The following is a 24203-nucleotide window of genomic DNA, read 5'->3' as shown; positions in this document are numbered from 1 at the left end:
GCCAAATCCGAAATCGAACGAAACCAGAGACAAAAAGGGGAACTATATGGCACATAACAGTGTACACGAAACAAAGAACAACATTAGACAAGAAAGGAAAATTCAGATGCTATACCTTCTCAGATTCCCGGCGTTTCCCTGACTCAACAATTTCCTCATATCGGTGTCGACGTCGCTCCTCCTTCTGCTGCCTTTGCGATCTGTACTCCTCCAGATTTAAATCATCCCGACTGCGGACATCATTGTCCGAATTGTGTTCATCCAGTGCATCTCCTCCGCTGGAACTGCGGTGTCGAGAAGAGCGCTTCTTGCGGTGGCGCCGTTCCTCGTCAACCCCGACTTCAGACATCACATCTCGAGCCGAGCGCTTGTCGAGTGAAGAAGACCGGGTACGCTCTGGTGGGGCAGAGACACGCGAGCCGAACAGGCTGCGCAGGATTCCAGAGCTCTTCTCCTTCTCTTCCTTGCTGTCCTTGCTGTCCTTGCTTCGGCGCTTCTCCCGCGTTTCGTCAATACGGGCAGGAGAAGATGTGATTGAGGCGGTGTCATCAAAAGTATCCCGCGAGGATCGATGGCGGTGCTTGCGCCGCTCAGACTTTTCAAGGTCCTCGAGTGAAGTAACGGCGGACCTTGCATCATCGTCGACCGAAAACATCTCGCTGTCGCGCTTCGAACGACGCTTACGCCGTTCGGACTTGTCATCTTCGATTGACGTGACGACAGACCGGGTATCTTCATCCACAGAGAAAGTATCACTCTCGCGCTTTGAGCGATGCTTTCGGCGCTTCGTCTTCTCCTCATCAATGACATCAAAATCCTCGGGAACGGAGGACTCTGTCTTGGGCGGAAAGTCGAAATCGTCCCCACTGCGACGCGACTTTCTAGACTTGCTCGACTTCTCTGATTCTCTCTCAAGGGGGGCAGAAACCACGGACCGAGAGTCACGAGACATGGAAACGTCTCGCGTGTTATCTGGAGTTTCGAATCCACCGGGCATGGAATAGACATCATTTTCAGGAGAATCAAAGCGTGGAGTCTTCCCATTCAATTGCTCAATGACCTCCTGGGCAATTGAGCCGCGGTCTCGGGTCTCGGAGAATGACACATCCTTGTCTTTGGAGAAAGATTCAGGCTCGGCGTAGAAGGGTTTGTCATCAATGACATGCTCGAGAGACAGGTCGATATCGCGCGATTTGCTCGGCTCGTAGCTATCGATTTCGCCTTCAACGTGAGGCTGGACCGGCATCGAGGGATCTGTCCACTTTGACCGAGGAGAGAAAGTACCCTCGTCCTCAGATCCAGGAGGCGAGGTGCGCGTATGATATTTGGGATCGTTGATAACGAAAGAAGGATCGAACCCAGCAGCCTGAGTTGCGGCAGCAACAGTAGCAGCGAAATCAATATCTGTTCCATAGACAGGATTGGCACTGATCTCCTTCGACTTTCCATTCTCTGAAGTCTGCATGGGTAGCTCCTTGGTGGCTTCTTCCAGAGGGGAGATATCGTGCTGCTCAAGCGGATCCTGCTCGGAAGAAGAGAGGACTTCATATTCATGAGTCTCTGGGGTTCCCCATGATACCCGCGAGCCAGTCGAGGGGCGTTCACGATCTTCATCTCCTGATTTGCCGACTTGTGGCTCCGGCTCTGTGGGGGTGATGGGGGTTGAAGTGCCACGCACTGAGCCATTGATGCTTTGGGGAGGAGTTGGCTCAATAAAGTTCAACCGTGGAACCGGCCACGGGAGATGATCATGATTTTCATAAGGTTCTTGCGCAAATTGGGGCAAGTCGTCGCGAGGCATATCATTGTTCTTTACCCGTTCACTGGCAGGCACGATTTCCACGATTGTTGGCGTATCATCGGAGTCACGGTCGCGGGTTCGGCTGGTTCGATCCGGACTATGCCGAATCTCCTCGGGGGCGTAGAACTCTGCATAATCATCATGCACAGGGGCGGGGCGAGTATTTCTCTTGCGAGGCGAGGGTGTTTCTCTAGGTTCCACGACAGCGACCTCCTCGATAGGCTGGGAGACATCGGATTTCGAAAGCACAGAAGATTCTGCTCGGCGTTCAGCCCGGCGTTGCTCACGACGCTCGTCGCGACGGCGGGCGCTAGTTTCGGAAGCCACCTCCTCGTCCTTCTTTCGAGAATAAGAAATGATGCTGCTAGCAGCTGCAGCGCCAATGGCACCGACAGCAGCTGCTTCGACCCAGGAAGCGGAAGATTTGTTGTCTTTGTCACTGTCGGTTCTGCGCTTCTCATCCTCGCGTTCTTTGTAGCGGCGCTCCCGGCGCTCCCGGCGCTCAGCATCCTCGTGGGCAAGCTCCTCCTCTCGATCGATCAACTGGACGCGCTCTTCTCCGAAGTCATCACGGGAATCCCTATCGCGGCGGCTTAGACGACGTTCACGCTCAGCTTGCTCTTCAGTTAGGTCGAAAGAGACAGAAGCCTGGTCTCTGACGGTCGAGCGGCGGCTGGGTGTTGGCACGTAACTCTCCTGGGTTGAAAATACAGGCGAAGAGTCGCTGCGACGGTGTTGACGGCGCTCGGCGATTGCACTCGTTTTGCCGGTAGAGATGGTCTGAGAGCCCTCATATTGCAGATTGTATCGATCATGCTCATTGGCAAAAATGGGGGGAACAGCAGGGGCACTATAAGCAGGAATGGATCCCGGCAACACACCCTGTGTAGTGTAGACGGCCTGGGAGACCGGTGTGTAGGGTTGAGGCTGCTGCAGAGGGATAGGACCGGGGCGCACAAGGGGAGTCTGGTCAACAGACATGACCGATGGAGAGACGTTGGCAACGTCGAAGCGGGATGGATCAGATGTAGGCATCGGATACACCTGCTGAAGGCTTCCAGCGCTGCTAGAAACTCGACTATCGCGGTGACGAGCAACCGACGCAAGCGCGGCACCTCCGAGTGCGCCAGCACCGACTGCCAGAGCCGTCTCCGCGCCAGAATGTTTCTTCTCGCTCCTCTTCTTTTTCTTTCCACCCCAGCCCCAACGCCAACCACCGCTGCTGTTCGAATCGGAACTAGATTCAGCACTGCTACCACCGAAAGCCAGTGCAGAACTAGCGCTAGAAGATCGATCCTCTTCTGATTCGGCATCAACCCACTCATCTTCAATCGTGGCTGAAGAGTTGTAATTAGAGGAACGTCCTTCTCTGGAAGTCATCATCTGGCCAGTGGTCCGGCCATGGCGATGTGATGCAGCGGCAAGGGCAGTTGCCGTGGCACCGAGCCCAATGAGCGCAGCATCCACATCTTTATTTTTCTGGCCTTTCTTATTTTGCTTCTTCTGGAGCTTGGTTGATGATTTCTTGGTGAAGCCACTGCCAAAGGCGAGATCTGCATCAAGAGAGGACGACGACGAACTGTTGAAGGAGAAAAAGGTCCTACTCTTCTTGTTACGTTTCGTCTTGCGGTTCTCGGAGGCCGAGGTAAAGAAAGAAGCGAAGCCCCCAATAGACTTGGTAGCAGGGCGGGAAACATTCACGAAGGATCCACTGGATGAAGAATCTTTCCGGCGCTGGGTTCTAGAAGGTGAACGACTGCGAGATCGGCGATGTTTTGACATCGCAAGAGCAGCCGAGCCAACAGCCGCCCCTAAAGCTGCTTCCTTGACAAACGAATGGCGCGATCGAGATGATGATCGCGACCGTGAGCGTGTCCGTCGAGACTGTTTACTGTCGGAATGGGACTCTCTTGGAGAGCTCCGTTCAGACCGTCGGACAACACCGCGGGATGTATAGCTTGTTTGGTCATTGAAAACGCTTTCGCCATCATGAGAAGCAATCCGATCGCCTGCTACTCGGCCAGAGCGAACACTATAGGAATCATCAAAGCCCTTGCCTGTAAAGATTGACTTTGCTGCATAACCAGCGAGCATGCCCGGTAGCCATGACGAGGACTTTTTCGATCGCTTCCGTCGGCGGCTCTCATCTTCAGAAGAGTGATATCGGTTGAGCTTGTTCACACGAGAGGAACCCCCGCTACTATAGCGATCAGACGAGTGACGACGGCCATGGTAGTGATGCTTGCGAGGGGCATCGACGGAGGTGGTGCCAGGCTCGAAACAATATTTGCAGACACCGATAGTTTCGGTGTAATCTTCAAACCGGCCAACGCCTTCAGGATCACGCCAGAAATCCACAAACCTGGAAAGAGGACCGCGATGGCGGTGTTGAAGGGCAAGGCTTCCAGGTCGGTAAGGATAATATCCAGGTGTATACGCAGCGTGTGCAGCATACCCAGCAGCGCCAGCAGCGCCAGCAGCAACCATAGCATTATTTGGGTGAGCACCATAGGGAGAAATGCCACCCTGGGATGATTGCTCGTAGTTCTGGAAGGTGTACTGTGATGAGTGCTCGGGACTTGAGGGGTGATGCTGGTGACCAAGCATATAGCCTGCGGCTGCGCCTGCGGCCGCCATCCCAATACCAGCCCCAACCCCAGACGAATGGGGGGCTTGCTGGTGGATTGAATAGCCGGCTGGGATAATGAAGTCGTGTGTTGAACATTTGTCGTGGAGGAATATTGGGAGTGAGATTCCTCGAAGTTTCCTACTCCATATGTGATCGCTCCGGCGGCAGCCGCAGCACCTGAGATTGCGGCAGCAGATGAAGATGAAGGCTTGCTGGGTTTGGACTGGCTAGATGGCTTGTAGGGCTTCCCAGGTTTCGGAGGCTTTGAAGCTAAACCAGACGAGGGATTGTTCTGCAGTTCAACAACCCCCTCCGCTTCATCGGCGTAGTAAGCGGCGGCCGCTCCGACTTGACCGATACTGCTAGGCTCTGGTGGAGGATTGGCAGAGGGCGAGGCGGTCATTAGATGTGTCTGGCTGTTGGGGATGACTTCAGGCTGATGCGGGCGAACTCCCGGCTGATCTTGAACCGACTGGCCTTGATCACCGTAGTAATCGGCTGCGGCACCAGCAGGATTGTGAGGGAGGTAAGGCTGCGCGACCCCCGTCGGAAATTGACCGGGAAATTGTTGCTGTACATGAGGGTCGTATGGGGCCGGTGATGTATCATGGCCGGGGGAGACTGATGTCGAGGGCATGCCACTATCGTATTGCATGGGGAATTGGGAGAATCCGGGAGCGGCAATGTCGGCGGCAAATTGGGCACCCGGGGCACTAGATGGCATGGACGTGGAGATTGGCGGTACATAAGGGTCTCCCGATTTTGTGCGCCGGTGCTCGCGACGGTCGCGCTCTCGATCCAGATCACCATCTCGTCCATCATCCGTGCCTCGGCGGCTCCTCCTTTGATCGCGGTCTCGGCTCTCCGATCGGTCGCGGTCGCGGCGGCGGGAACTCTTGCTTTCCCGGTCGCTTTCTCTGCGCTTCGGCACTCGTTCGATGATTGTGCGCTCAGGGTTCTCAATGGCATCCGGCTCAGCGGTCACATAAGTCGATGCGACGGAGTCCCCGGCGACGCTGACCGGACCGCGCTGGCTGCCCGAGACAGAAGATGTGTAAACCGACAGGTCCCCCAAGCCGCGATCACGGTCGTCACCCCGTGAGGATTTGCGGCTTGATATGGACTTATTATCGGTCTTGCGACGGTTGCTCTTCGAGCTGGAGCTTCTGCGAGTGTCCGAGGCGGACGAGGGCCGGCCCCCGCCCATCAGGGCCTTGAACATGATGGGCAATGATTCAGAGGGATGCCCAGATGGCCCAGACCACCATGTGGAAGGGTAGTGAGGAATGTGAGGCGAGGAAAGGGTAAAATCGGAATGTCGAAAAGGTGAAGGAATGAAGATGACGGGGCGGGAAGGTCAAGGTCGGGGATGTTATGTTTGGGGGGGGAGGAAGTAAACAACGGAGCTGAACCGTGGATCTTCCTCTCGGAAAGCCCCAAGCGGAGACTGGGCGAACCCACGCTTTCTGGTTGCTACCAGACGATCGCGCTAACCGCTTCGAGTTCCTTTGGTTTCCCCCAGTCAGGATTCAAGGTATATTTGGTGATCGGAAATGCAATCGTCGGCAGAAGGACTCGGACCTATCCGGCATGCACGATGCTCAAATCCCCTTTTTTTTTCTGTTCTTGCGCGCCGGCGTCAAGGGAAAAGAGGTGAGGGTGCACAAGTGGGCACTGAACAGTTCAGCAAAAAAGTGGAGCGAATCAAAGTCGCGGTGAAGGCGAGTGCACGTGCCACCCACGGGGCTGGGATTTCGTCACTCGGTGCAACAGCGTCAGCACTCGAGGGCCTCGTCGCAAGAGATCGTAGGAGATATGAGACGCCAGTTGGGCCATTTCTATGTGAGATTTACTTAGAATACATGTTCTGGAAGAGGGCACAATCACTGTAAGGGTATCGTCATACTTTCCACATCTAGACAGAGAATCCGCTTGGCTTCAAAGGCCGGAAAAGCAACCCTGACAGGTAAACCATATACACTCCATGTATATATATAACACTACATCTCTCCAAGTCTACCAACACCACCAGCCGCCGCGATGTTCGGCTGCTCGCCGATCGACATATCCAACATTTACACATACGTATATTATATAGAAATAATCAAATCATGATACCAATGTTGCATCAGGTAAAATCACGAATAAATGACTGGATACTAAGAAATCCCTTCTCACAAATAAAAAGTATACAAACAGCAGATGGTATACCACGCGAGACACCGCTTACCAACACCCTTGATATCATCCAGGCATGAACTAGAACACACAAGAAAAGCAAACCCTCACTCGGCTCGCATCAGCCGCTCAAGTCGGCATCGCAGCCAATGCTGGAACCACAGCGGATAGCCTCTCAATCGCTGGGCAATTGACCCGGTAACACCCGGTAGCAGTACATGGCCGCTCTCCCCACTCATAACCTGGCGGAAAATCCCCTCGGCGACCGTCTCAGGGTCGAGTAGAGGGTTGAGGAAGGTATCCTCAGGAGTCAGGTTATCGATGAGCGCGGTGCGCGTGAATCCCTGGGTGACGAGCACCGTGCGGACGCGAGGCGCCTGGTAGCGAGTCACCAACTCCGCGGCGAGACCCTCGTGGAAAGCGACCGCGGCGGCTTTCGAAGCCGAGTAATCGACCATGTTGGGGGAGACGATATAAGCCGCCTGCGACGCAACGGTCACCACCATGCCATGGTTGCCAGCAATTATATCGGGCAGAAACTCCTGGGCCAGCCAGTAGTGCGCAAGGGTGTTGACGTCGAACATGCGCCGGGTGATGGTCTCGGTGGTGCCGAGGACGGTCTTGCCAGTGAGAATGCCAGCATTGTTGATGAGGATCGTCGGGCGGCCAAACGCGGCGCGAATCTTGCTGGCTGCTTCGGCGATGTTTGCTGGAGAGGTGATATCGCACTCATAGAAGCGCACGCTGTTGGGCAGGGCCTCGACGGGCGGCGCAATGTCCAGAATCGCAACCTTGATGCCGCGATCGCCGAACATCTGGGCGACCCGTCGTCCAATGCCTCCACTGCCCCCGGTCAAGACGACCACTTCCCGGTTCCAGTCATAGTGGTCGGGCACCCCGTTGTTGACAATGCGCCGGTCGAGCCAGGCTCCGACCCGCTTTAAGACTGCGAGCGAGGCCAATACCTTTAGGGCCTTGAGAAGGTGAGGGCGCGCCTCGAGCAGCTCCCGGCCCTTGACAGTATACTGGGCCAAGGCTAGCAAAGGCACCACCTTCCAAGGACTGAGCAGGGTATGGTGGATCAAACTGCCCACAACATCAGCCGTGAACCCTACCTCCTGTTAGCCTCTGAGAACAGCACTTGCACAACTGGAATGATGTCCGCATGTACTCTGGACGCCGTACCTTCTCGTGAGAGCCATCTTTTGGAGGGTGCCATTCTGTCGCGGATGATGCTAAGTATATCCTCGATACGCCCGGGCAGGTAAAGGAGCCAGTATTTGAACAATAAGTGATATACAGACACTTTGAAAAAGGCAAGCGAGCACTCGTATCTAAACGTCAGCCCGATCGGCGAAGTTCTGGGTCAGTGCCAGAGTCCATTTCTGCGGGGAAGCCGAGGTCCGCGCACCCAGGAATGCATTTGATCCGTGATCCTTGGTCCTTTTGGCGACCGTCGCCGTGCACTAGTCCCAAGTGAAATAGGGGCTGGAAGTTTCCCTCACCCCGAGTTCCTCATTGGATTATGCTCAGCGCGAGCTAGAGTGCACGGAACTGAGAATGGCCGGGCTTAGGCTCACACTGACTCCTGCATCGGTCAACGGCCTCATACGTCGAGTTCTTATATCAATCTCTGATTTAGTGTTGGCATCTTCCGGGTTACTTCCTTTACGTATATAGCTCTCTAAAACAGTGTAGTCTAGTCGTAGATTGACCACCTCCAGGATGCCATGTTATGACCGCCAGGCAAAATGGAGCGCAGGTTCTCCCGCTGGTAAGGATGATCTGAAATTAAGAAACAAATAATGATTGCAAACATCAGATCTATTACAAGAATGACTTGTAGTCATTGGCGCTCACTCAGCCCCTTTGCAAAGACTCCTTGTCAAGCTTTAGCAACCATCATCAGTATTGTTTGGAGACACGAGTTGCATGACCTTCCCATTTTGGGCAAATACGAGCATATTCGAGGAGCCTTGGTGGAATTGAGGCCAAGCAAAATAGCTTTTGTTGCCTGGATTTATGGCGACATCTCCAAGTGCAAGCCTAGTAGGGCCTCGCGTCGGATTCTCCGCGAAGCTCAGCCAAAGGGCCTCCATGGCATAGCTCACATCCCACTCGAAGCTCGTGGAAGGCCCACCATATTGAAAGTGGGTTCCAAAGATTAAGGGAAGCTCAGAGCTATGATAAGCGCCGAACCATGACAGAGGCGAGACATTGGAAAAGTTGCCCGCATACTCATACTGGTAAGTAGGCAGATTTCCCGAATTGCGATTCTTCACCTCTGCAGCAACGGGACAGCTGATGATTTTGGTTGCACTGTCTAAGGCCGCCTGGCCTGGTCCGCTGGGTGTGAAAGAGACGAAACCAGCGCCTTCGTTCGTGTTGTGGCCGATGATTAGTGGCTTCGGAGGTTATTCATAAGCTGTACAGACGAAAGATCGGGGCGAAGTATTACGTACCGTCTTCGCAATTTTGCCATTGACTACTTGTTGAGTCCAATTGGCAAATACAGTCTTGCCATCGACTACTGGTTTGAACGAGATCGACGGTTTTGTGCCGTTGCCAGAGTACCAGGAGAGTGCATTCTCCAAATCCTGCGAGGGGACCTTTCGAACACAATCAATCTCATCGTCAGCGTTGAGTCCCTTGCAACCGCATAAGCCTGCCAAGAAAGTGAAGTTCGTCTGTGCAGTGTCACTATTATCAACAATGTCGGGGCCGCCGGAGTCTGCAATGAGACCGGCCACGATGGGGTCATCAGGGTATCCGTATGGATACACCGACACACTTCCAGCTCCCGCTGATTGGCCCCAAAGTGTGATCCTATTAGGGTCACCACCGAAGTTTCCAATGTTTTCATGGACCCATTCGACACTACTACTCGTTACTATGCTATCTTTTTGAAAGCTGAAATCCAGCAAGATCGACTTACGCCATCCTTTGATCCAAAAGTCCAACGTTCTGGTCGGTCAATCCCTTTGCATTAGGAAATCCGAAAACATTGACACGGTAACTGTGATGATTTAGTCGTGAGAACAGTCCGATCAAACAGAGCAAGAGACCCTCACTTCATGATAACCACAATATGCGACTGTGTTCGCTGCACCCATTGATCAGGAATTTTGTACAGGGAAGCCTGCCCCCCACTGGTAAAACCACCTCCTGGAATGTAAAGGAGGACAGGCAATGGACGCTGCTGAGATTGGACATTCTCGAATCTTGGAGCCCAGATGGAGAGGTATAGACAGTCTTCTGAATTTCCGCCACTAATCAGAAACCCTGTTTCATAGGTGGTGTAGATCGTAGAGCTATTGGTATTGAATTGTTGCATGCAAGAATTGGGAAGCTTGTAGGCATCTATGGTCCCATTAGGTTGTTTCGCCTGCGGCTTGGCGAATCGAAGATCTCCCACTGGGGGCTCAGCGAAAGGGACACCCAGAAACTGTCGAACATCGGGCGCAGTAAGGTTGACGAAGCCTTGTATATGCCCTGACGATGTTTCAACAAGCAACCCGGCCGCGAGAGTGCTTCCGGGGCTGGAGGTAGGGGCAGCAAACCCGACCAAAGCGAAGATCTCGACTACTAAGAAAGCTATCAGGGCTTTCATTTTGAATATAGAACAGACTTCCCCATTTGACATGATCGATTGGAACTCGCATTTTATGTTTGTTCGGAACCGTCCTTTTATATTCTCGACCAAAGATTTCCTTTCCCCTCATTATGGAACGCGGCAAAACGTTCTTGCCTCAGATCAAAGTGAAAGCACACTAGGGTAGAATTTATATGGTCTTTCAATCCCTCGATAAATAAAGCTGGGCTCTGAGCAATGCGGGGTAGGCGGTTTGCTTCGTTAGGAAAAGCATTATGCCGTGCTCTGTATCATTCTTGCTTACCGATCAGGGTCTTGCCAATGGGGTTTGCCTTCCCCACATAATCCTTTTTCCAGGGAAATGCGGGGGCTGGGCCTTGTAATTATATACAGCAGCTATCTTCTGGAAGGCACGATAGTTTTGGCCTTCTTCTAGACTTGAAAATCGAAACAAGGGATGGAACTTTGCTATGCCGGCGGAGTTACCTCGGGTATTTGATTTTATTCCTTCGAAAGGGATTGCTTTCGATATTTGCGTGGGGTCCAAGCTCCCTGTCTGTAAGCCTTTCAGGCTTCTTCATGCTCCCAATTCCTCGACTAGTGGCCATAAAAACAACTGTTACGCTCGAGAATCAAGACTCTTCTGTCTTTCGCATCTCTTGAATCATCCAATTTCATATATTTGAGCTCCCCGCAAACAAGCCAGCTTTTACAAGAGTCAAGAGTTGCTTGGCCTGTTAATTACGGATAAACATAATCAGAAACTTTCCACGAATCTCCTTCCTCATAGAATTACATGCACTCTCAATTTCTCTCTTTCTGTCAATATTTTCAATCAAACCATACCATATATTGTTAGCAGACGCAGACGAGCTAGGATTGATTCTTGCTCTGGAGGATACATTGAGCAAAATCCAACCAGAGAAATTGACCAGAAAAAGCTTGTGTGAATGTGCGGCAGCTCCTCTCGGCAGAGTAAAGAAATTGACCTGGCTTATTGAATTGTGTTTACATACAGACCATACTTGTTCAAAAATGGAGTTTCCAGAAGAGTGGAACTAGAAAGGAGTAGAAGCCTGCTGAAGAATTTGTTCTATGAGAGCGACATCTGCAGAAATATGCGGGATTGGCTATATTCTACTAACTTTAGTCCAACAAGGGAAACCATTTTTGATGATTAAGGTCTGATGGAAGGAGAAACTGTGTTGTGTGGTAGACGACGGCTCTATCTTGAGTCTATACACAGGAGGCAAACAGGCACTTATTCAGATTCCCAGTAATCGTACCAAAAGCGGGATCAAATAATAAAATCGAAGGCTGTTTGACATCGTTGCTCCACAGGCTGAGTCTATATGGGCCAAACCCGGATCCAAATAGAATATTTGAGTCTTTTAGGCTGTCGGTCAGTATCGTCATCATTTTCAACCCATTGTGTCTATTGACTGCGTTTTCCTTCCCTAAGCCATTTTACTCTGCTCTCATCCTTCCTCTCTTGCCTCGCTATAAATGACTTCTTTCATAGGTGTGCAAGCGGGCCTATTGGTTGAAAAATTTCAATGTGATAGTTAAGCCGACCGCGGCCAGATGTGGTTGGTCGCAGGAATGGTCCAGTCTACTGCAGGAGAGGGTAACCGCGGCAAAACCAGCCGACTCTGTGTTTCTTACTCGAGATAGCTGAATGACTTCGTTCATTCAATCAAAGCTAACGAAGGATGGAATTTTATTATTGGACAGAATATCACTCCCATCACACCACCCTCCTCTTCCTCAGTGTGTAGATGGCTTTCGAGTTGCGCGTCTCAGCTCAAGGTGGATTGTTTCAGCTCGCCACGAACTTCAGTTCGTAGAATATTTCCGTATAGTCATGGAGTCCAAAAATCCTCTAGAATGTGCTCGAATCTATGGAGCTATAGAACTATAAGAAGAGTTGAATTCCTCGAAATACTATTACTTCGTTCCAGCATAACACCAACGAGCCACCAAAGTTTTATCCAACTTCACCGAGTTCTCTCTCTTGCCCTATTATATCATTACTCGATATTATGTCTTCCGAACTTCCTCTCAGTTTCCTTGGGAACGTCAATATCGGCGTTCGGACCGTCAGGGAAAAATACCCAGATGCAGAGCTCCTTGCAGTCGAGGGCCAAAACCTCAATCCCACCGTGCACATGAACAGTCCTTCGGAGGTCAACTTCCAGAAACTCTTCTTCCGTGTTGGCACGCAGGCCTCTGCTACAATTTCCACCGGCATGGTTTGGGGAGAGTGGAACCCTGTCGAATATAAAGATGAGCCTCTGCTGGGAAATGAGGTACTTCCCTGGCCGATCGGGATGGACGCGTTGGAGGCGGATGCTCTTCTCAAGAAAGCCGGATATGCGGGCGGTTATAAGAGCATTAACCTGCGTCAGCCCCTCTATCCCGATATTGACGAGCCTTACTATATCTTCGATTTTGATGATCAATCTGTTTTCGTGGGAGTGATTGATGGGAAGGTCTTTGTTGGAAATTCGGAATTGGCCGAGAAGGCCAGCGAGGCTTAGAAAGCGACAGTGGGATTGGTTAACCGGGGAGAAACGGCCGAAGTAGGGAGTTCAAAATGTGAATAGCCACGACCTGAAGCTTTATTTCTTTACTGATCTCAGCTGGGTAACTTTCTGCAGCACGCTAGAGAGGGGTTGGTGTCTGTCATCCATGTCGTGGAGGTCTCAGACCTGAGGGTCGCCAGAGCCGTTTAGCATGTTAGCAACCCAGCAAATAAATAGCGATGATAACCAATATTTGAAAGATTGAATGATATCAAGTAGACACGCGTCACTGTTTCTGTAATGATAAATAGCTGTCAATCCCAAGCCATGCATTCAAAAAATTGAGTCAACTCTAAGAAGTGGCTTCTAATTCTTTTTAGATGTATGTTTAGCAATTAAAGACACCCCCCTTTGTAAATCGAATACGATCTAGTCGAGTAACTGACTGACTATTACACTCTACATGATAGAGTTTACTTTCAATCTATGTTATCGACTGGATCAAAGCGTAAAGAATTTGGATGGAAAATGAACAATCTAATCTGACCCGGGAAGGAGGAGGCTGCCAACAGGAGCCTCTCACATCACAACGGCGCGCACCAAACGTATTTGATTCTGAAAAGACAGCGTGGAGAAATTTGAGAAGAAAAGAAGAAAAGGTGGAATCAAGCCAGGAGAATCCCGGTACAGAATACCAGATCATCATCACAGGATCTGATTAGAGTCTAGAGATAGACACGACCCCCGTGTTGGTTGGTTGGCTTGACGGCACAGCTATCAAAGTGTAGATGGGCGTGGACTTCGAAGGCTTTGGTGGCTGGGATGATGATAGAGGCAATGGCGGACAGTGTTTGTTCTGCTGTGCAAGGGTAACTGCTAATGACACCGGCACTGAGCCGCGCTCGATAGCGAGCTCCACATCAATAGATTGGGCCGTACCGCACGTCTCGGATAGCAGGGAGGAGCCAGGGGTAGGCTCATTGGAGGAGAGAGGCTGATGTAGATGACACAGAAGCCGATGAAGTGGTCGCGGAGGAAGGCGTGGCAGAAGTAGGGGTAGGAGTAGCAGTAGAAGTCGAAGTAGAAGTAGAGGTGGGGATAACAGTAAAGATAGAAGTTGAAGCGGTGGTAGTGAAAGAAGTGGTGAAGGAAGTCGATGTAGAAGTAGATGTAGAAGTAGAAATAGAGGTGGAAGACGAGACAGATAGGGACGACTCAGACTCCGAGGACGAACTGGATTCGGACAGGGACGAGACCGAGATTGAAATAGATGAAGACGATTCAGACTCGGACGATGATGTAGTCTCGGTTTCGGATGAGGTAGTTTCAGTCTCGGACGAGACAGAAATGGCCACAGATGAAGATGACTCCGATGTTTCTGAAGTTGAGGTGGTTGAAGACGACGAAGAAGACGACGAAGAGGACGAAGACGTAGTAGACGATGAAGAGGAAGATGATGAAGTACTAGCGTAGGCCTCGCCCACAGAGTTTGCCACGCCATCTGTGAGCATATAATCATTCGCGCAATAGAAGAATGCATAGCGTGTGACCTCTGATTGTTCATCAAGCCAGTCGCTGGCTTCCTGAACGAAAGTAGCAGTAGTAGAAAGATCCGAAATTCCACTTTCATCAGTGCTCAGGCCGAATTCAGTGATCCAAACTTCAGAGATATCGTAATCGGCGGCTGTATCAATAGCCTCGTTGACAAAAGTCTTGAAGTCAGAGAGAGAGCTGCCATACCAATGGACCGCGATAGCGGACACGCTGCAGTCGTCACAATCGGTCAAGAAGGACTCCAGCCAGTCCAAGCCTTCACCAGAGGTGCTAGACGAAGAAACAGCAGGGCTAACCAGCGTCGCATCATCAGCGTATGGAGTGATGTATTTCTTGTAGTATGTCGCAGCATCAGACGCACTCATGTCAGCCTGGGAGGACATATCTGGCTCGTTGAAACCCAGAATATAAGTGCTGCCGTTTTTAATCGCCTTTTTGACCGCCGAAGTCCATCCATCAATGGAGTCCGCACCCCAAAGCATAGGAACATATTCAACTCCAGACGGGATATCGCCGTCGACTGCACTACCCCAGTTATAGGCCCATGAAATCTGAGCGGAACTGGTGCTCAGGGCCGACACTAGCGATGCAGTATTGTAGGCAGCACCGCGCTTACTAGAGGAACTTGAAGACCTCTTAGTCAAGGTTGGGGTAACCTTCAATGGCGCCGCGGTGACCGAGGTCGCCAAAAGGCACAGGGTGACGAGCTTGAGAAAGGGCCCCATTGTGTAGATTGAATGAGTTAGTTCTTTCCCCTTTACTTCGGGAAGAAAATGAAGGACGTGGACGAGATCAAAGAATGTTGTAGTCGAACGTAATGGTTAGAAAAGAATGACTTGTTGGCTTCGAAATGAATGAATACTTCTGTGCACAGCACAGAAGCTATCTGAAAGAAAGACAAGAGATATCGTCCAGCGGGTAACGACAAGACTTCGACTTTCAGAGGTGGCCAGCCTTTTTTACATAGAGTCTACCGCAATTGCATCCCTACGTGGTCGCCGACGCTATCACACATTAGGCCATAGTGCTAACGAGTGCAAAACATCTCCAACCGCTCCATTCCTAAGACTTTGGGGGGTTTGGGGGGGGATCTTCGCCCAATAGCGAGGCTTGTGTGCCTTGAAAGCCCTAAAGGGTGGGGGTTATTCCATGGCAAACCTGATCGGATGCTCGTTCGGACAGCCAGGGGAAATTAGAGCACGGCCACTACCGCGTCGAATATTAGGATGCATACGTACTCTGTCCATGGGGGCTGGAACATATTGGCTTGGCCGGGGTGGAGTTGAATCAGTCTGCCACAATTTTTAGTGTGGCGAGGACAAACTATTGAGAACCCCCAGGGTGACTTGATCGACCATCTTTTTGTTGATGGTTCAAATCCGACCCTGCGATCAATTGAAAGGTATCTATATTCCAATTCCTGGTCGAGGGCAATGCCTCAGACCATGGAACCAAAATCTGGTGGTTTTGCGATCGGGGCAATTGTTTTTCTGAGTCCAGAACCTGACGTGGACGTGATAAGTGGGGCCACACATCCAATGTCAAACGCATGGGCTTACGAATTGGCGGGACTGGGCTTGCAAGCACCTACATTTTGAAGAGCCACTGGCGGGGGTCGAAACAAGTCTGGCTATTCTGACTCGAAGAAAACGGCGGGGGCCGCAGGATCAGTTCTGCACTTTGACTCCAACAATGGCCATCTGATAGGTTCCAGCGCAGAAAATGATCTGTGGATGTACGACACCTGAAACAACGCTAGATGGAGGAGACAGAAGAGAATCGAAGCTGCCTATGTTGAATTTATGGATGTCCAGATTACTTATTGACTCTTCTTGCTTCTCCTTATCTTTGGTGCATGGTTTCGACAACCTCATTCATCCTCTTTAACCCCATAACCTTCGTTCTGCATTTCTGCCTCCCAAGCTCATCCAACCCATCTAGTTGGTTTTCTCGATCAACCTCTGATCCACAAAATTCACATTTTTCCCCATTCAAAGAGATCACTCAATATAAAGGCCTTGAATACCCTCTTGAGTTGTTTTGTATCCAGACCTTGTCAAGAGTATCGAACTCAGTTTTCCACATCCTGCCATCGCCAAACAGTCCGAAGCTGCTCAAAATATTAGACAATTATTATTCTCCGAGATCCTTGCTATTCCACACCAATCATAAATGTAGCTCGCATCAAACCTTTAATGAGCGTCTTCGTATATCGGAGTAATTGGTGTGAGATGGCAGAATCAAGTGGGCGTGTGATTAAAATTATGGTGGTATCGCTCTCATGAAGTAAAGAAAAAAAATTTTGAGATCCATACATAGCGACCATTTCTTCATAAGCGCCTGCGAGGTGATGTCTAAACTTCATACGACTGGGTTATTTTCTGGAATAGCCCATGTCATTGGTTAAAAAAATCTTAGCGCCGAATCCGTGTGCTTCGAAGCCAGGCACTAATGGTTGGTGTATCGAAATATTGGTGAGTAGAGAAAGGCCGTCCAGGAGCTCCATCGGGTGATCAGTCCATATTCGGCCGTCGGGGACATTCATCATTTGACTAGCAGACGGGTCGTGAAATAGAGGTTCATAATATTGTTCGCGCTTTATAAATTTCGGCTCAGAATCCGGACCCTGTAGCAATAAATAAAATATCAGAGGGAAAAAACCATCAGAAGGCGCATTGTGCATAAATCATTTCAAAATCTTCTGGTCCATAACCTTACCTTCAGCATATCTGGGTGGCACTTCGATTAATCCTTCCCAGGCACCAACGAGCCTTGTCATTCCAATAATATGGCAGGAGAAGCAGCCATCGCCACAGCAAAATTCAAACCTCAGTCATTCCTTTCTAAAGCTGGTGGATGTTTCACCTCAATTGACTAGCCAGTGACTTCTGCTGGGGTTAACCAAGTCAGTGATGAATATGACGTTATGAAGAAGTGCTGCGGATGAGGGAATTAATCGCATAACCTCTCTCAAAGGGTCGCCTGCATATTGATCATGGAGATGATCCTAAATAGCTTTCCACAGAGCAATACCGCTTAGATGGAAGTGAATTCAGCAGCTTCTCTGGAACCCTTTGGACGTGCTACTCCCAGCGGTCGGTATAATGCCGATGTGCTAGTGACAGCCCATGCAGAAATTTATACAAAAGCGGCAATAACATTAGAACCAGAGCGAGTTCTCCATACATATTTAGCGAAAGTCTTCAACTTAGCTTGGCATGACTACTCACGCCATTTACCTATCGCATGGATTCAGCCTTACTGGACCCCTAGCGATGATTGCTCTCTGGCGATAAAACATTAATAGCAGTCAGGAAGTCATCGATCGTATCGCACTTGATGATAGTGAGATGTTCAAGATGGAGTCAACAACTGAGCTAACATGACTACGATTTCCAACAGCGTTCATAAACATTGACTCGGTTCTTTTGATGACATCTAGACCCCGTAGTTATTGTAGTGGGGAAGTGGCCTCGGGCGGCAACTAGCGGTGTGAAAGAAAGATATGCTATATAAGGCTACCCTGCAATCTATAGCAACTCAGACACTCTTTCTCTTCTACCACTACCTCTAAGTGTTCTTTCCGTCTCTTCCGGAACCCCGAGACGCCCTGGTTCGCAGACAGCGAGCGTCACTGACCCCAGTTAATTATCTAGGGCTCTAGAAATCCACTATCCCCTCTTAGGAAGCCAAGACACGGTGGTCACCAACCAAAGTGGTGATTGGTCCATACCGTATGAAGTGGACCAAGCAAGCAATCAAGAACCCCGCGCCAGTCTGAGGCGACAAATCAAAGCTTGTGAAGGGAAGTTGGTCAGATGCATTTTTTAACATGAAAGAACATTTTTTACCCACCTTGGCTGCCATTGCAAGACTAGCGCAATAAGCGCAAATAGCGAAGCTCTTTCTCATTCTAGACATTTTGTAGGAAAACGTCACAATCGGTAGGATCAGGATGTATTTATGTGGGACCGTTTGGGGCGAGGCGTTTCTCGACAAATCTATATCAATAACACCCGGGCGTCGCATTATGAAGAAGTTTACCCATGGCTACAACACGCTTGAGGCTGGAGTGCCCTTCTCACCATGAGTTATACTTCAATCCCACCTCAGAAAACTACTCTCGACCTATCCATGCTGCAGTAGTGCTCACAAACCACTCCGGGATTGGTAGCATTTCTGACCTGAGTCAGCTCCAAATTTGTCTTGTCCGCATGTTGTCAATTACAGGCAACGGGTGTCTGGCTGATGATGGGAATCTCTTGAACCGTTTAAATCGTTGGATGTCAGCTAGTTCACAGTCAAGTGTCCCCGAGACTTCGCAGATTTGTTCCATCCTTGAAGAGTTGACCATACAAGTGCCCACACTCGGCCCCGACAACCAAGTGGGCTCTTCCCTCGAGGGAGGGAAGATCCACAAAATTCCCTTTGTTTTGCCCTTTTCAGTCAATACCCCCGGGTCTTCAGCCACACCGTTGGGGAGTATATCTTACTTCCTCGTTGCTTGTATGACGACAGCAGACGGAATATCTTTAAGTGAATGTCAAGAGATCGCCTTGACCCATCGGCTTATTCCCGAGCACGATTCAATTCAACACACTTGCATCTATCCGAACTCGAGTCTGGTGACAAAAATTAGTCTTACTCAGTATCTTGCTTCAACGACAAGGTCAAAAATTTCCTTTGGCGCCGAAATATCTGTCCAGCCAGCTACACCAGCTGGACGGTCTACCGAATACAAACGCATAGCGGTACGGGGTATTCGATGGCGTGTGGAAGAAATTTCCAAGCTGTTTATTCAGGCCGAATGTCAGGATATAATTGAAACTCGCTCGTCTATACGTGAAATATCCAATGGATTCAACAAAGGATATTGGACAGCAGAACCAAGTATTTCCGCGGAGGACAATTTACCACAAAATACCGACTCTTCCGTTACTGTTCCCCTCGAGATAATATTCCCCAAAGACTCCATTCCAACACCGGAGGTCAGCCTGAGCTGTTATGACTCCTTGTTCAAGCCAGCTGATTCATTACCTCTATCGCTGAAGGGGTGCTTTTTCTCGACGACACAGCAGATGATGATGCTCACAATCGAGTATCGCTTGAAGCTTGACATATTAACGACAGAGGATACATTCAGCGTCTACGGGCATGATCTGGTTGATCGCAGGCCACCAAGGATTGCGATGAATGCATCTTTTCCTCTTCAAGTTATTGACAGGGCTGAAGGAAACATAGAAGAGATATTGGGTCCAAAAAATCCGCCGCGATACGAGGAGGTTCCTATCTCAGCTCCGACCTATGAAGAATGACTGTAGCTTGGCGAAATTGTACGCGACTTGCCTATTTTTCTACATTGCTTTCAACAAAGGGTCACTCTTATTGGGGGAACTCATGCCTAATTAAAGATTTATATTTATTTGGTTTCATTTCTGGATGGACTATGTAACAATAACAGCAAGAACTCAACATAATATGATCATCATTCAGTAGGGGGACAATGCCCAATGGAAAGAGACTACCCCCGGTTTCCCTTTCCTAGTGGTGTGGACTGCGAAGCTATTTTTTCTTCGAGGTGATGTCCACGAAAACATGGCCCAGAGGTCCTGCCTCTGGGCTCCATCCCCCACACTCGACTCTGTATTTGTCACTATTGTCCAGCACTTCGACCAAATTGTGGAATTCTCCTCCACGATTCTCCCAATGGAGCTCGCAGATCTTGACATCGTCGTGGAACAAGTCGAGACGACCCTCACTACCCCGGCGGCTACGGGCGGTAATCTCGCCGATACCATTCGAGGGGATCTTGATTTCGTCGATCTCCTCTTCGGTGAGCGACCTACGACGGTCGCCCGGGTTGTCGAACTCCCCGCTACTCGGAGTTAGTAGACGTACGACACAAGGTCAGGATCGTAAGTACCCTTCGATGACGGTGTTCTGCACTAAAACCTCGCCGTTCTCTAGATGGTCCCGGATATGGAACGAAACCCACTGGGAGTTGTACTTGTCCATGACGAAGGACTCCATGGTGACTGATTGATTGATTGATAGAATGTGGTCCTCTGGTAAGTGGAAAGACCGTGAGAGGAGGTCCTCGAGCCGGAAATCCGGGGTTATATACTGGGAATGCGGGGAAAGATGGTGGTGTGATGACTCGTACATGCCATTGATCGGTCCACCAGTGGGCAGATGTTGGGGTCATACCGGGGCCGGTGGCATGACATCATTGGCCAATGCCGACGCAACCCATGGAACCACCAAGGTCTGACTGGCTTAAGATTTGCGGGGAGACGTGTCGCCTTTCTTCTTTCCCCTTTGATACGGCGAGGCTGCTTGTGCATCATGAATGCGCATTCTCACTCGTGGTTCACTTGCGGGGAACGCAGCGGGACCCATCGAACTATACCCATTTTCACTTGCGCTCCAGGGATCTTGAAACGACGAGACCTGGGCACTCGTGCTTCTTCTCGGTCACCCATCTCATCCTGAGCATGATGGGGCCAATAAGCGACTAGGAGAGAAGACCTCAAAGGATCGGCGAGGCTATTAGGGTCTTCATAGCAGATACCAAACAGGAAGCGGGCGCCGTTCTTGGAGTCACACCAGCGCGAGGAACTGGCATTGTAGACTCTGGTAATACTTTTATGGAGCCCCTTGGAATATATCGGTGTGAGATTCAATCACAACTGAGAAATGCAGATCGGAATCCTCGGCGGGGTGATGCTGGTTGTCTACATAATCCGACGTCTTTAATAGAAGTCACGGCATAGGGTATGTAGATCCATGGCTGCTCTCCAAGCTCGGATGGCTTTTCAAAACACCATTTTAGCCCGTATTATAAAACACCAGAGATTCTCTTGTCAATCTTGATTCATCATAGACTTACACGCCATGTTTGGAAAGATCGTCGAAATCTCACTGTTTGGTTTCCCGTGCAGTCCGGGAATGTCCCAATGGACCATGATCCCGTGATGCATCCCGTGACAGCAGACATGGTTCTTTTGCAGTTAGACAGGTATCCTCAGGTGATTCTCACCATTCTGGAATCTCGAATGGTGGCATTGGTGGTGATGAGCAGGCAACATCCTGCGAGGTGCCTTCAGGTATGATGTCATAGCAAGCCAATCTCGAGGGGCTTGGGGGAGGTTGAGAAAACGGCGGATGCAAGGGGCATATGTGAAGAGTTCAATCTCGAAGATCCCCCAATTCAAGATAGTGATAACTCATCTTATCTTTTCCAATTAAATCGGAGCGGGTGAGATAACAGGAGGCGGGGGAGGGAAGTGGTTTCGGCGACATCCGAGTAGAAGTTCGGAGATGGATAACAGAGTTGGATAGAAGAGCCGGGATAAATAATCATATTCGGTATAAACTTACACAGATTTTCCTCCAGTACCCATGGCCAGATATCTAGCCATCCGAGTCGAATGGTCCAGTTAGCTGAAGCATAGGAAGGACGGGGTCCGGCAGAGGCTAGAGAGTGGCCATGGCTTTCAATCCCGTCTCTTTACCTTGTCTCCCGCTAGTAGCATTCCTAGTGAATATCCACCAGAATTGGTTTCCTCTCCAGGTGAATCAGGTAATTTCATCGCTTATATTCTCCGCATCTCCAGATATCGTCTGCAAAGCAGTTTTTATCCCGTGGTAACATCTTCAAATCCCGGCTTAATCATGAGGAGATCGGGGTTCCGCCGGGCCCCGACATCGTCTGCCAAGAATGCTTATCACTCGAGGTAATTCTCAATGAGCACCAATTTCCTAGATCTCAGATTGATAAGACTCCACGCTGAAGAAATATTGGCGGAACATGGTACACCCGCGGACTAAGTCTGTAAGTGCCTTTTGATTCTGTGCAGCTCTCGTCAGGCCGCCAAGCTTCCGTTATTATCCGGCTATCTATTCCAGAATCATCGATGGAACACATTAACTCAGACCCTTGAATACCCCACCACCGCGAAGGAGCTGATCAGAATTCTAGGTTTATATTTTTATTTGCTATATATTTGTTAAAAACAAATTAATCCCAATTCGTGCAGCCCTCGCTATAGTCAAGCGTTGTAGAAACAAACATATCATCACGTTGTCTAATCTCTCTCGCTGAATGGGCCGACAAATCTCATTTGTAGCGCCTGGGTCCAATGGACTCCGTTGCCCTGCAGCGCCGATCCCGTCACTGAGCCGAAAGGGGTGGACATCACGTAGCTAATTTAGCCCGCGATTGAGACTGGCCACTCACATCTTCGCATTGCGGCATTGACTACACTTCTGCAACGACTATAATCTCTTGGTGCAACGTTGGCTGACCCAATAACCGAACGCGCTTGCCCAATTCGACTTCCACCGGTCGTCCCCGAGAACAGTCGACCGTGACGGGGTTGACTGCGGGGATGCGAGACTGGCGAACTACATAAAGATGGCTCTGCCGTGACCGTTACGAATTGAATCCCCTCCCTGGCCACGCTTCAAATATTTGGCAAAGTCTCTCTCTTACCAACTATGGCGCGTCTTTCGCAGATTGCGCTTGTTACTTTTGGTGCCGTGAGTGGGGTGAAGGCATGGGGTTCTCTAGGCCATGCTACCGTGGCCTATGTTGCACAGAACTATCTTTCGTCGAGCACTGCATCCTGGTATGTGTGATCAATGGGGATATTTGGAATCAGAGCAGATCATGTTCTTTTGGAAAATCTCGGCACGTTCTTATCATATCTAACCTTTTTATTTTAGGGCACAAGGCGTTCTTGGGGACACTTCTAGCTCATATCTGGCCAACATCGCCTCCTGGGCCGATACGTATCGATCCACAACCGCTGGAAAGTGGTCTGCTCCGCTGCATTTCATCGATGCAGAGGATGACCCTCCAACCAGTTGCAATGTGGATTATGATCGCGATTGTGGGAGTTCGGGTTGCTCTATCTCTGCAATCGCGAACTACACCCAACGCGTTGGTGACGGCCGGCTTACATCGGCCAACGTCGCAGAGGCTTTGAAGTTCCTTGTACATATCACTGGCGACATCACCCAGCCGCTGCATGATGAAGCTTACGAGGTTGGCGGGAACGATATTGCAGTCACTTTCAATGGCTACAGTGACAATCTGCATTCGGACTGGGATACATACATGCCCGAGCAATTGGTTGGCGGCTATTCGCTTTCTGATGCGCAGTCGTGGGCCAAAACCCTGATTAGCGAGATTGATTCGGGCAGCTACAAATCTCAGGCGGCCAGCTGGATCGATGGCGACACTATCAGTGACCCTGTTACCACTGCAACCCGCTGGGCCTCCGACGCCAATGCATACGTCTGCAGCGTTGTCATGCCAGATGGAGCGGCTGCCTTACAGACAGGAGATCTTTACCCAACGTATTACAACTCTGTCATCGGTACTATTGAGCTGCAAATTGCGAAAGGTGGCTATCGTCTAGCCAACTGGCTCAATCTGATCTATAGCTCTGAGATTGCCAAGCGCGACCTTGAAAGCTTTGTCGAGACCCGTGACACTGCTTCTCTCCCTGATCTTTCTGGGCGCGATTTTCTACCTGCGCCTCGGCCACTGAGCCGCGCCAAATTGGCCAGAGAGGCTATGGAGGGATCCTGCTGTGGTTCAGCGAGACACAGTCATTAAGAATTTATTTTATATTCAAGTTCTTACTTTGGAAGTTGAGAGACAATGTACCATGGCGCGTGACCCTCAGTCTACCAAACAAGTTTCTTTATAACTGCCAATGAAAAATGAAAGAGGGAAGCCGCATGATGTGACCCATTCTAGCTCTATGCTGAACTACCATCAAATTATATGCTTAAGCTCATTCGGCCAACAAGATTCCAGTTGATCAACATATAGAGGAATTTGCTATCTCCCCCGCCGCTGTGTAACCGCACTATTAGCTGTGTATAGTGCCTATTGCATTATTCTTCTGGGTA

The 24203-nt window shown here is 50.1% G+C and overlaps 6 protein-coding genes across 6 annotated transcripts; 1 reads left to right on the top strand and 5 right to left on the bottom strand.

The window, feature by feature from the left end:
* Positions 1-109: 109 nt before the first annotated feature.
* Positions 110-5652, bottom strand: N7462_009968 (uncharacterized protein; the record flags this gene model as incomplete). The annotated part of the gene is made up of 2 exons (XM_057081682.1): positions 110-4477; positions 4573-5652. The coding sequence occupies 2 exons, from the start codon at positions 5650-5652 to the stop codon at positions 110-112; spliced, it is 5448 nt and encodes a 1815-aa protein (XP_056928722.1).
* Positions 5653-6715: 1063 nt separating this feature from the next.
* On the bottom strand, positions 6716-7827 carry N7462_009967 (short chain dehydrogenase/reductase family protein; the record flags this gene model as incomplete). Its single annotated transcript, XM_057081681.1, has 2 exons — positions 6716-7719; positions 7794-7827. 2 exons carry the CDS (start codon positions 7825-7827, stop codon positions 6716-6718), a joined length of 1038 nt encoding a protein of 345 aa, XP_056928721.1.
* Positions 7828-8500: 673 nt separating this feature from the next.
* Positions 8501-10218, bottom strand: N7462_009966 (uncharacterized protein; the record flags this gene model as incomplete). The annotated part of the gene is made up of 4 exons (XM_057081680.1): positions 8501-9013; positions 9071-9485; positions 9544-9624; positions 9680-10218. 4 exons carry the CDS (start codon positions 10216-10218, stop codon positions 8501-8503), a joined length of 1548 nt encoding a protein of 515 aa, XP_056928720.1.
* A 2012-nt stretch (positions 10219-12230) lies between these two features.
* Positions 12231-15004, bottom strand: N7462_009965 (glycoside hydrolase family protein; the record flags this gene model as incomplete). Its single annotated transcript, XM_057081679.1, has 2 exons — positions 12231-12613; positions 14191-15004. The coding sequence occupies 2 exons, from the start codon at positions 15002-15004 to the stop codon at positions 12231-12233; spliced, it is 1197 nt and encodes a 398-aa protein (XP_056928719.1).
* A 4837-nt stretch (positions 15005-19841) lies between these two features.
* On the bottom strand, positions 19842-20309 carry N7462_009964 (aegerolysin family protein; the record flags this gene model as incomplete). The annotated part of the gene is made up of 2 exons (XM_057081678.1): positions 19842-20154; positions 20203-20309. The coding sequence occupies 2 exons, from the start codon at positions 20307-20309 to the stop codon at positions 19842-19844; spliced, it is 420 nt and encodes a 139-aa protein (XP_056928718.1).
* A 2469-nt stretch (positions 20310-22778) lies between these two features.
* On the top strand, positions 22779-23904 carry N7462_009963 (S1/P1 nuclease; the record flags this gene model as incomplete). Its single annotated transcript, XM_057081677.1, has 2 exons — positions 22779-22909; positions 23007-23904. 2 exons carry the CDS (start codon positions 22779-22781, stop codon positions 23902-23904), a joined length of 1029 nt encoding a protein of 342 aa, XP_056928717.1.
* Positions 23905-24203: the final 299 nt, after the last annotated feature.

This window comes from Penicillium macrosclerotiorum (assembly GCF_028827735.1).
Source record: "Penicillium macrosclerotiorum strain IBT 26536 chromosome Unknown utg000010l_segment0_segment0, whole genome shotgun sequence".
NCBI lineage: Eukaryota > Fungi > Ascomycota > Eurotiomycetes > Eurotiales > Aspergillaceae > Penicillium > Penicillium macrosclerotiorum.
Note: the sequence above shows the minus strand (reverse complement) of the source record. Positions and strands in the feature narration are given on the sequence as shown.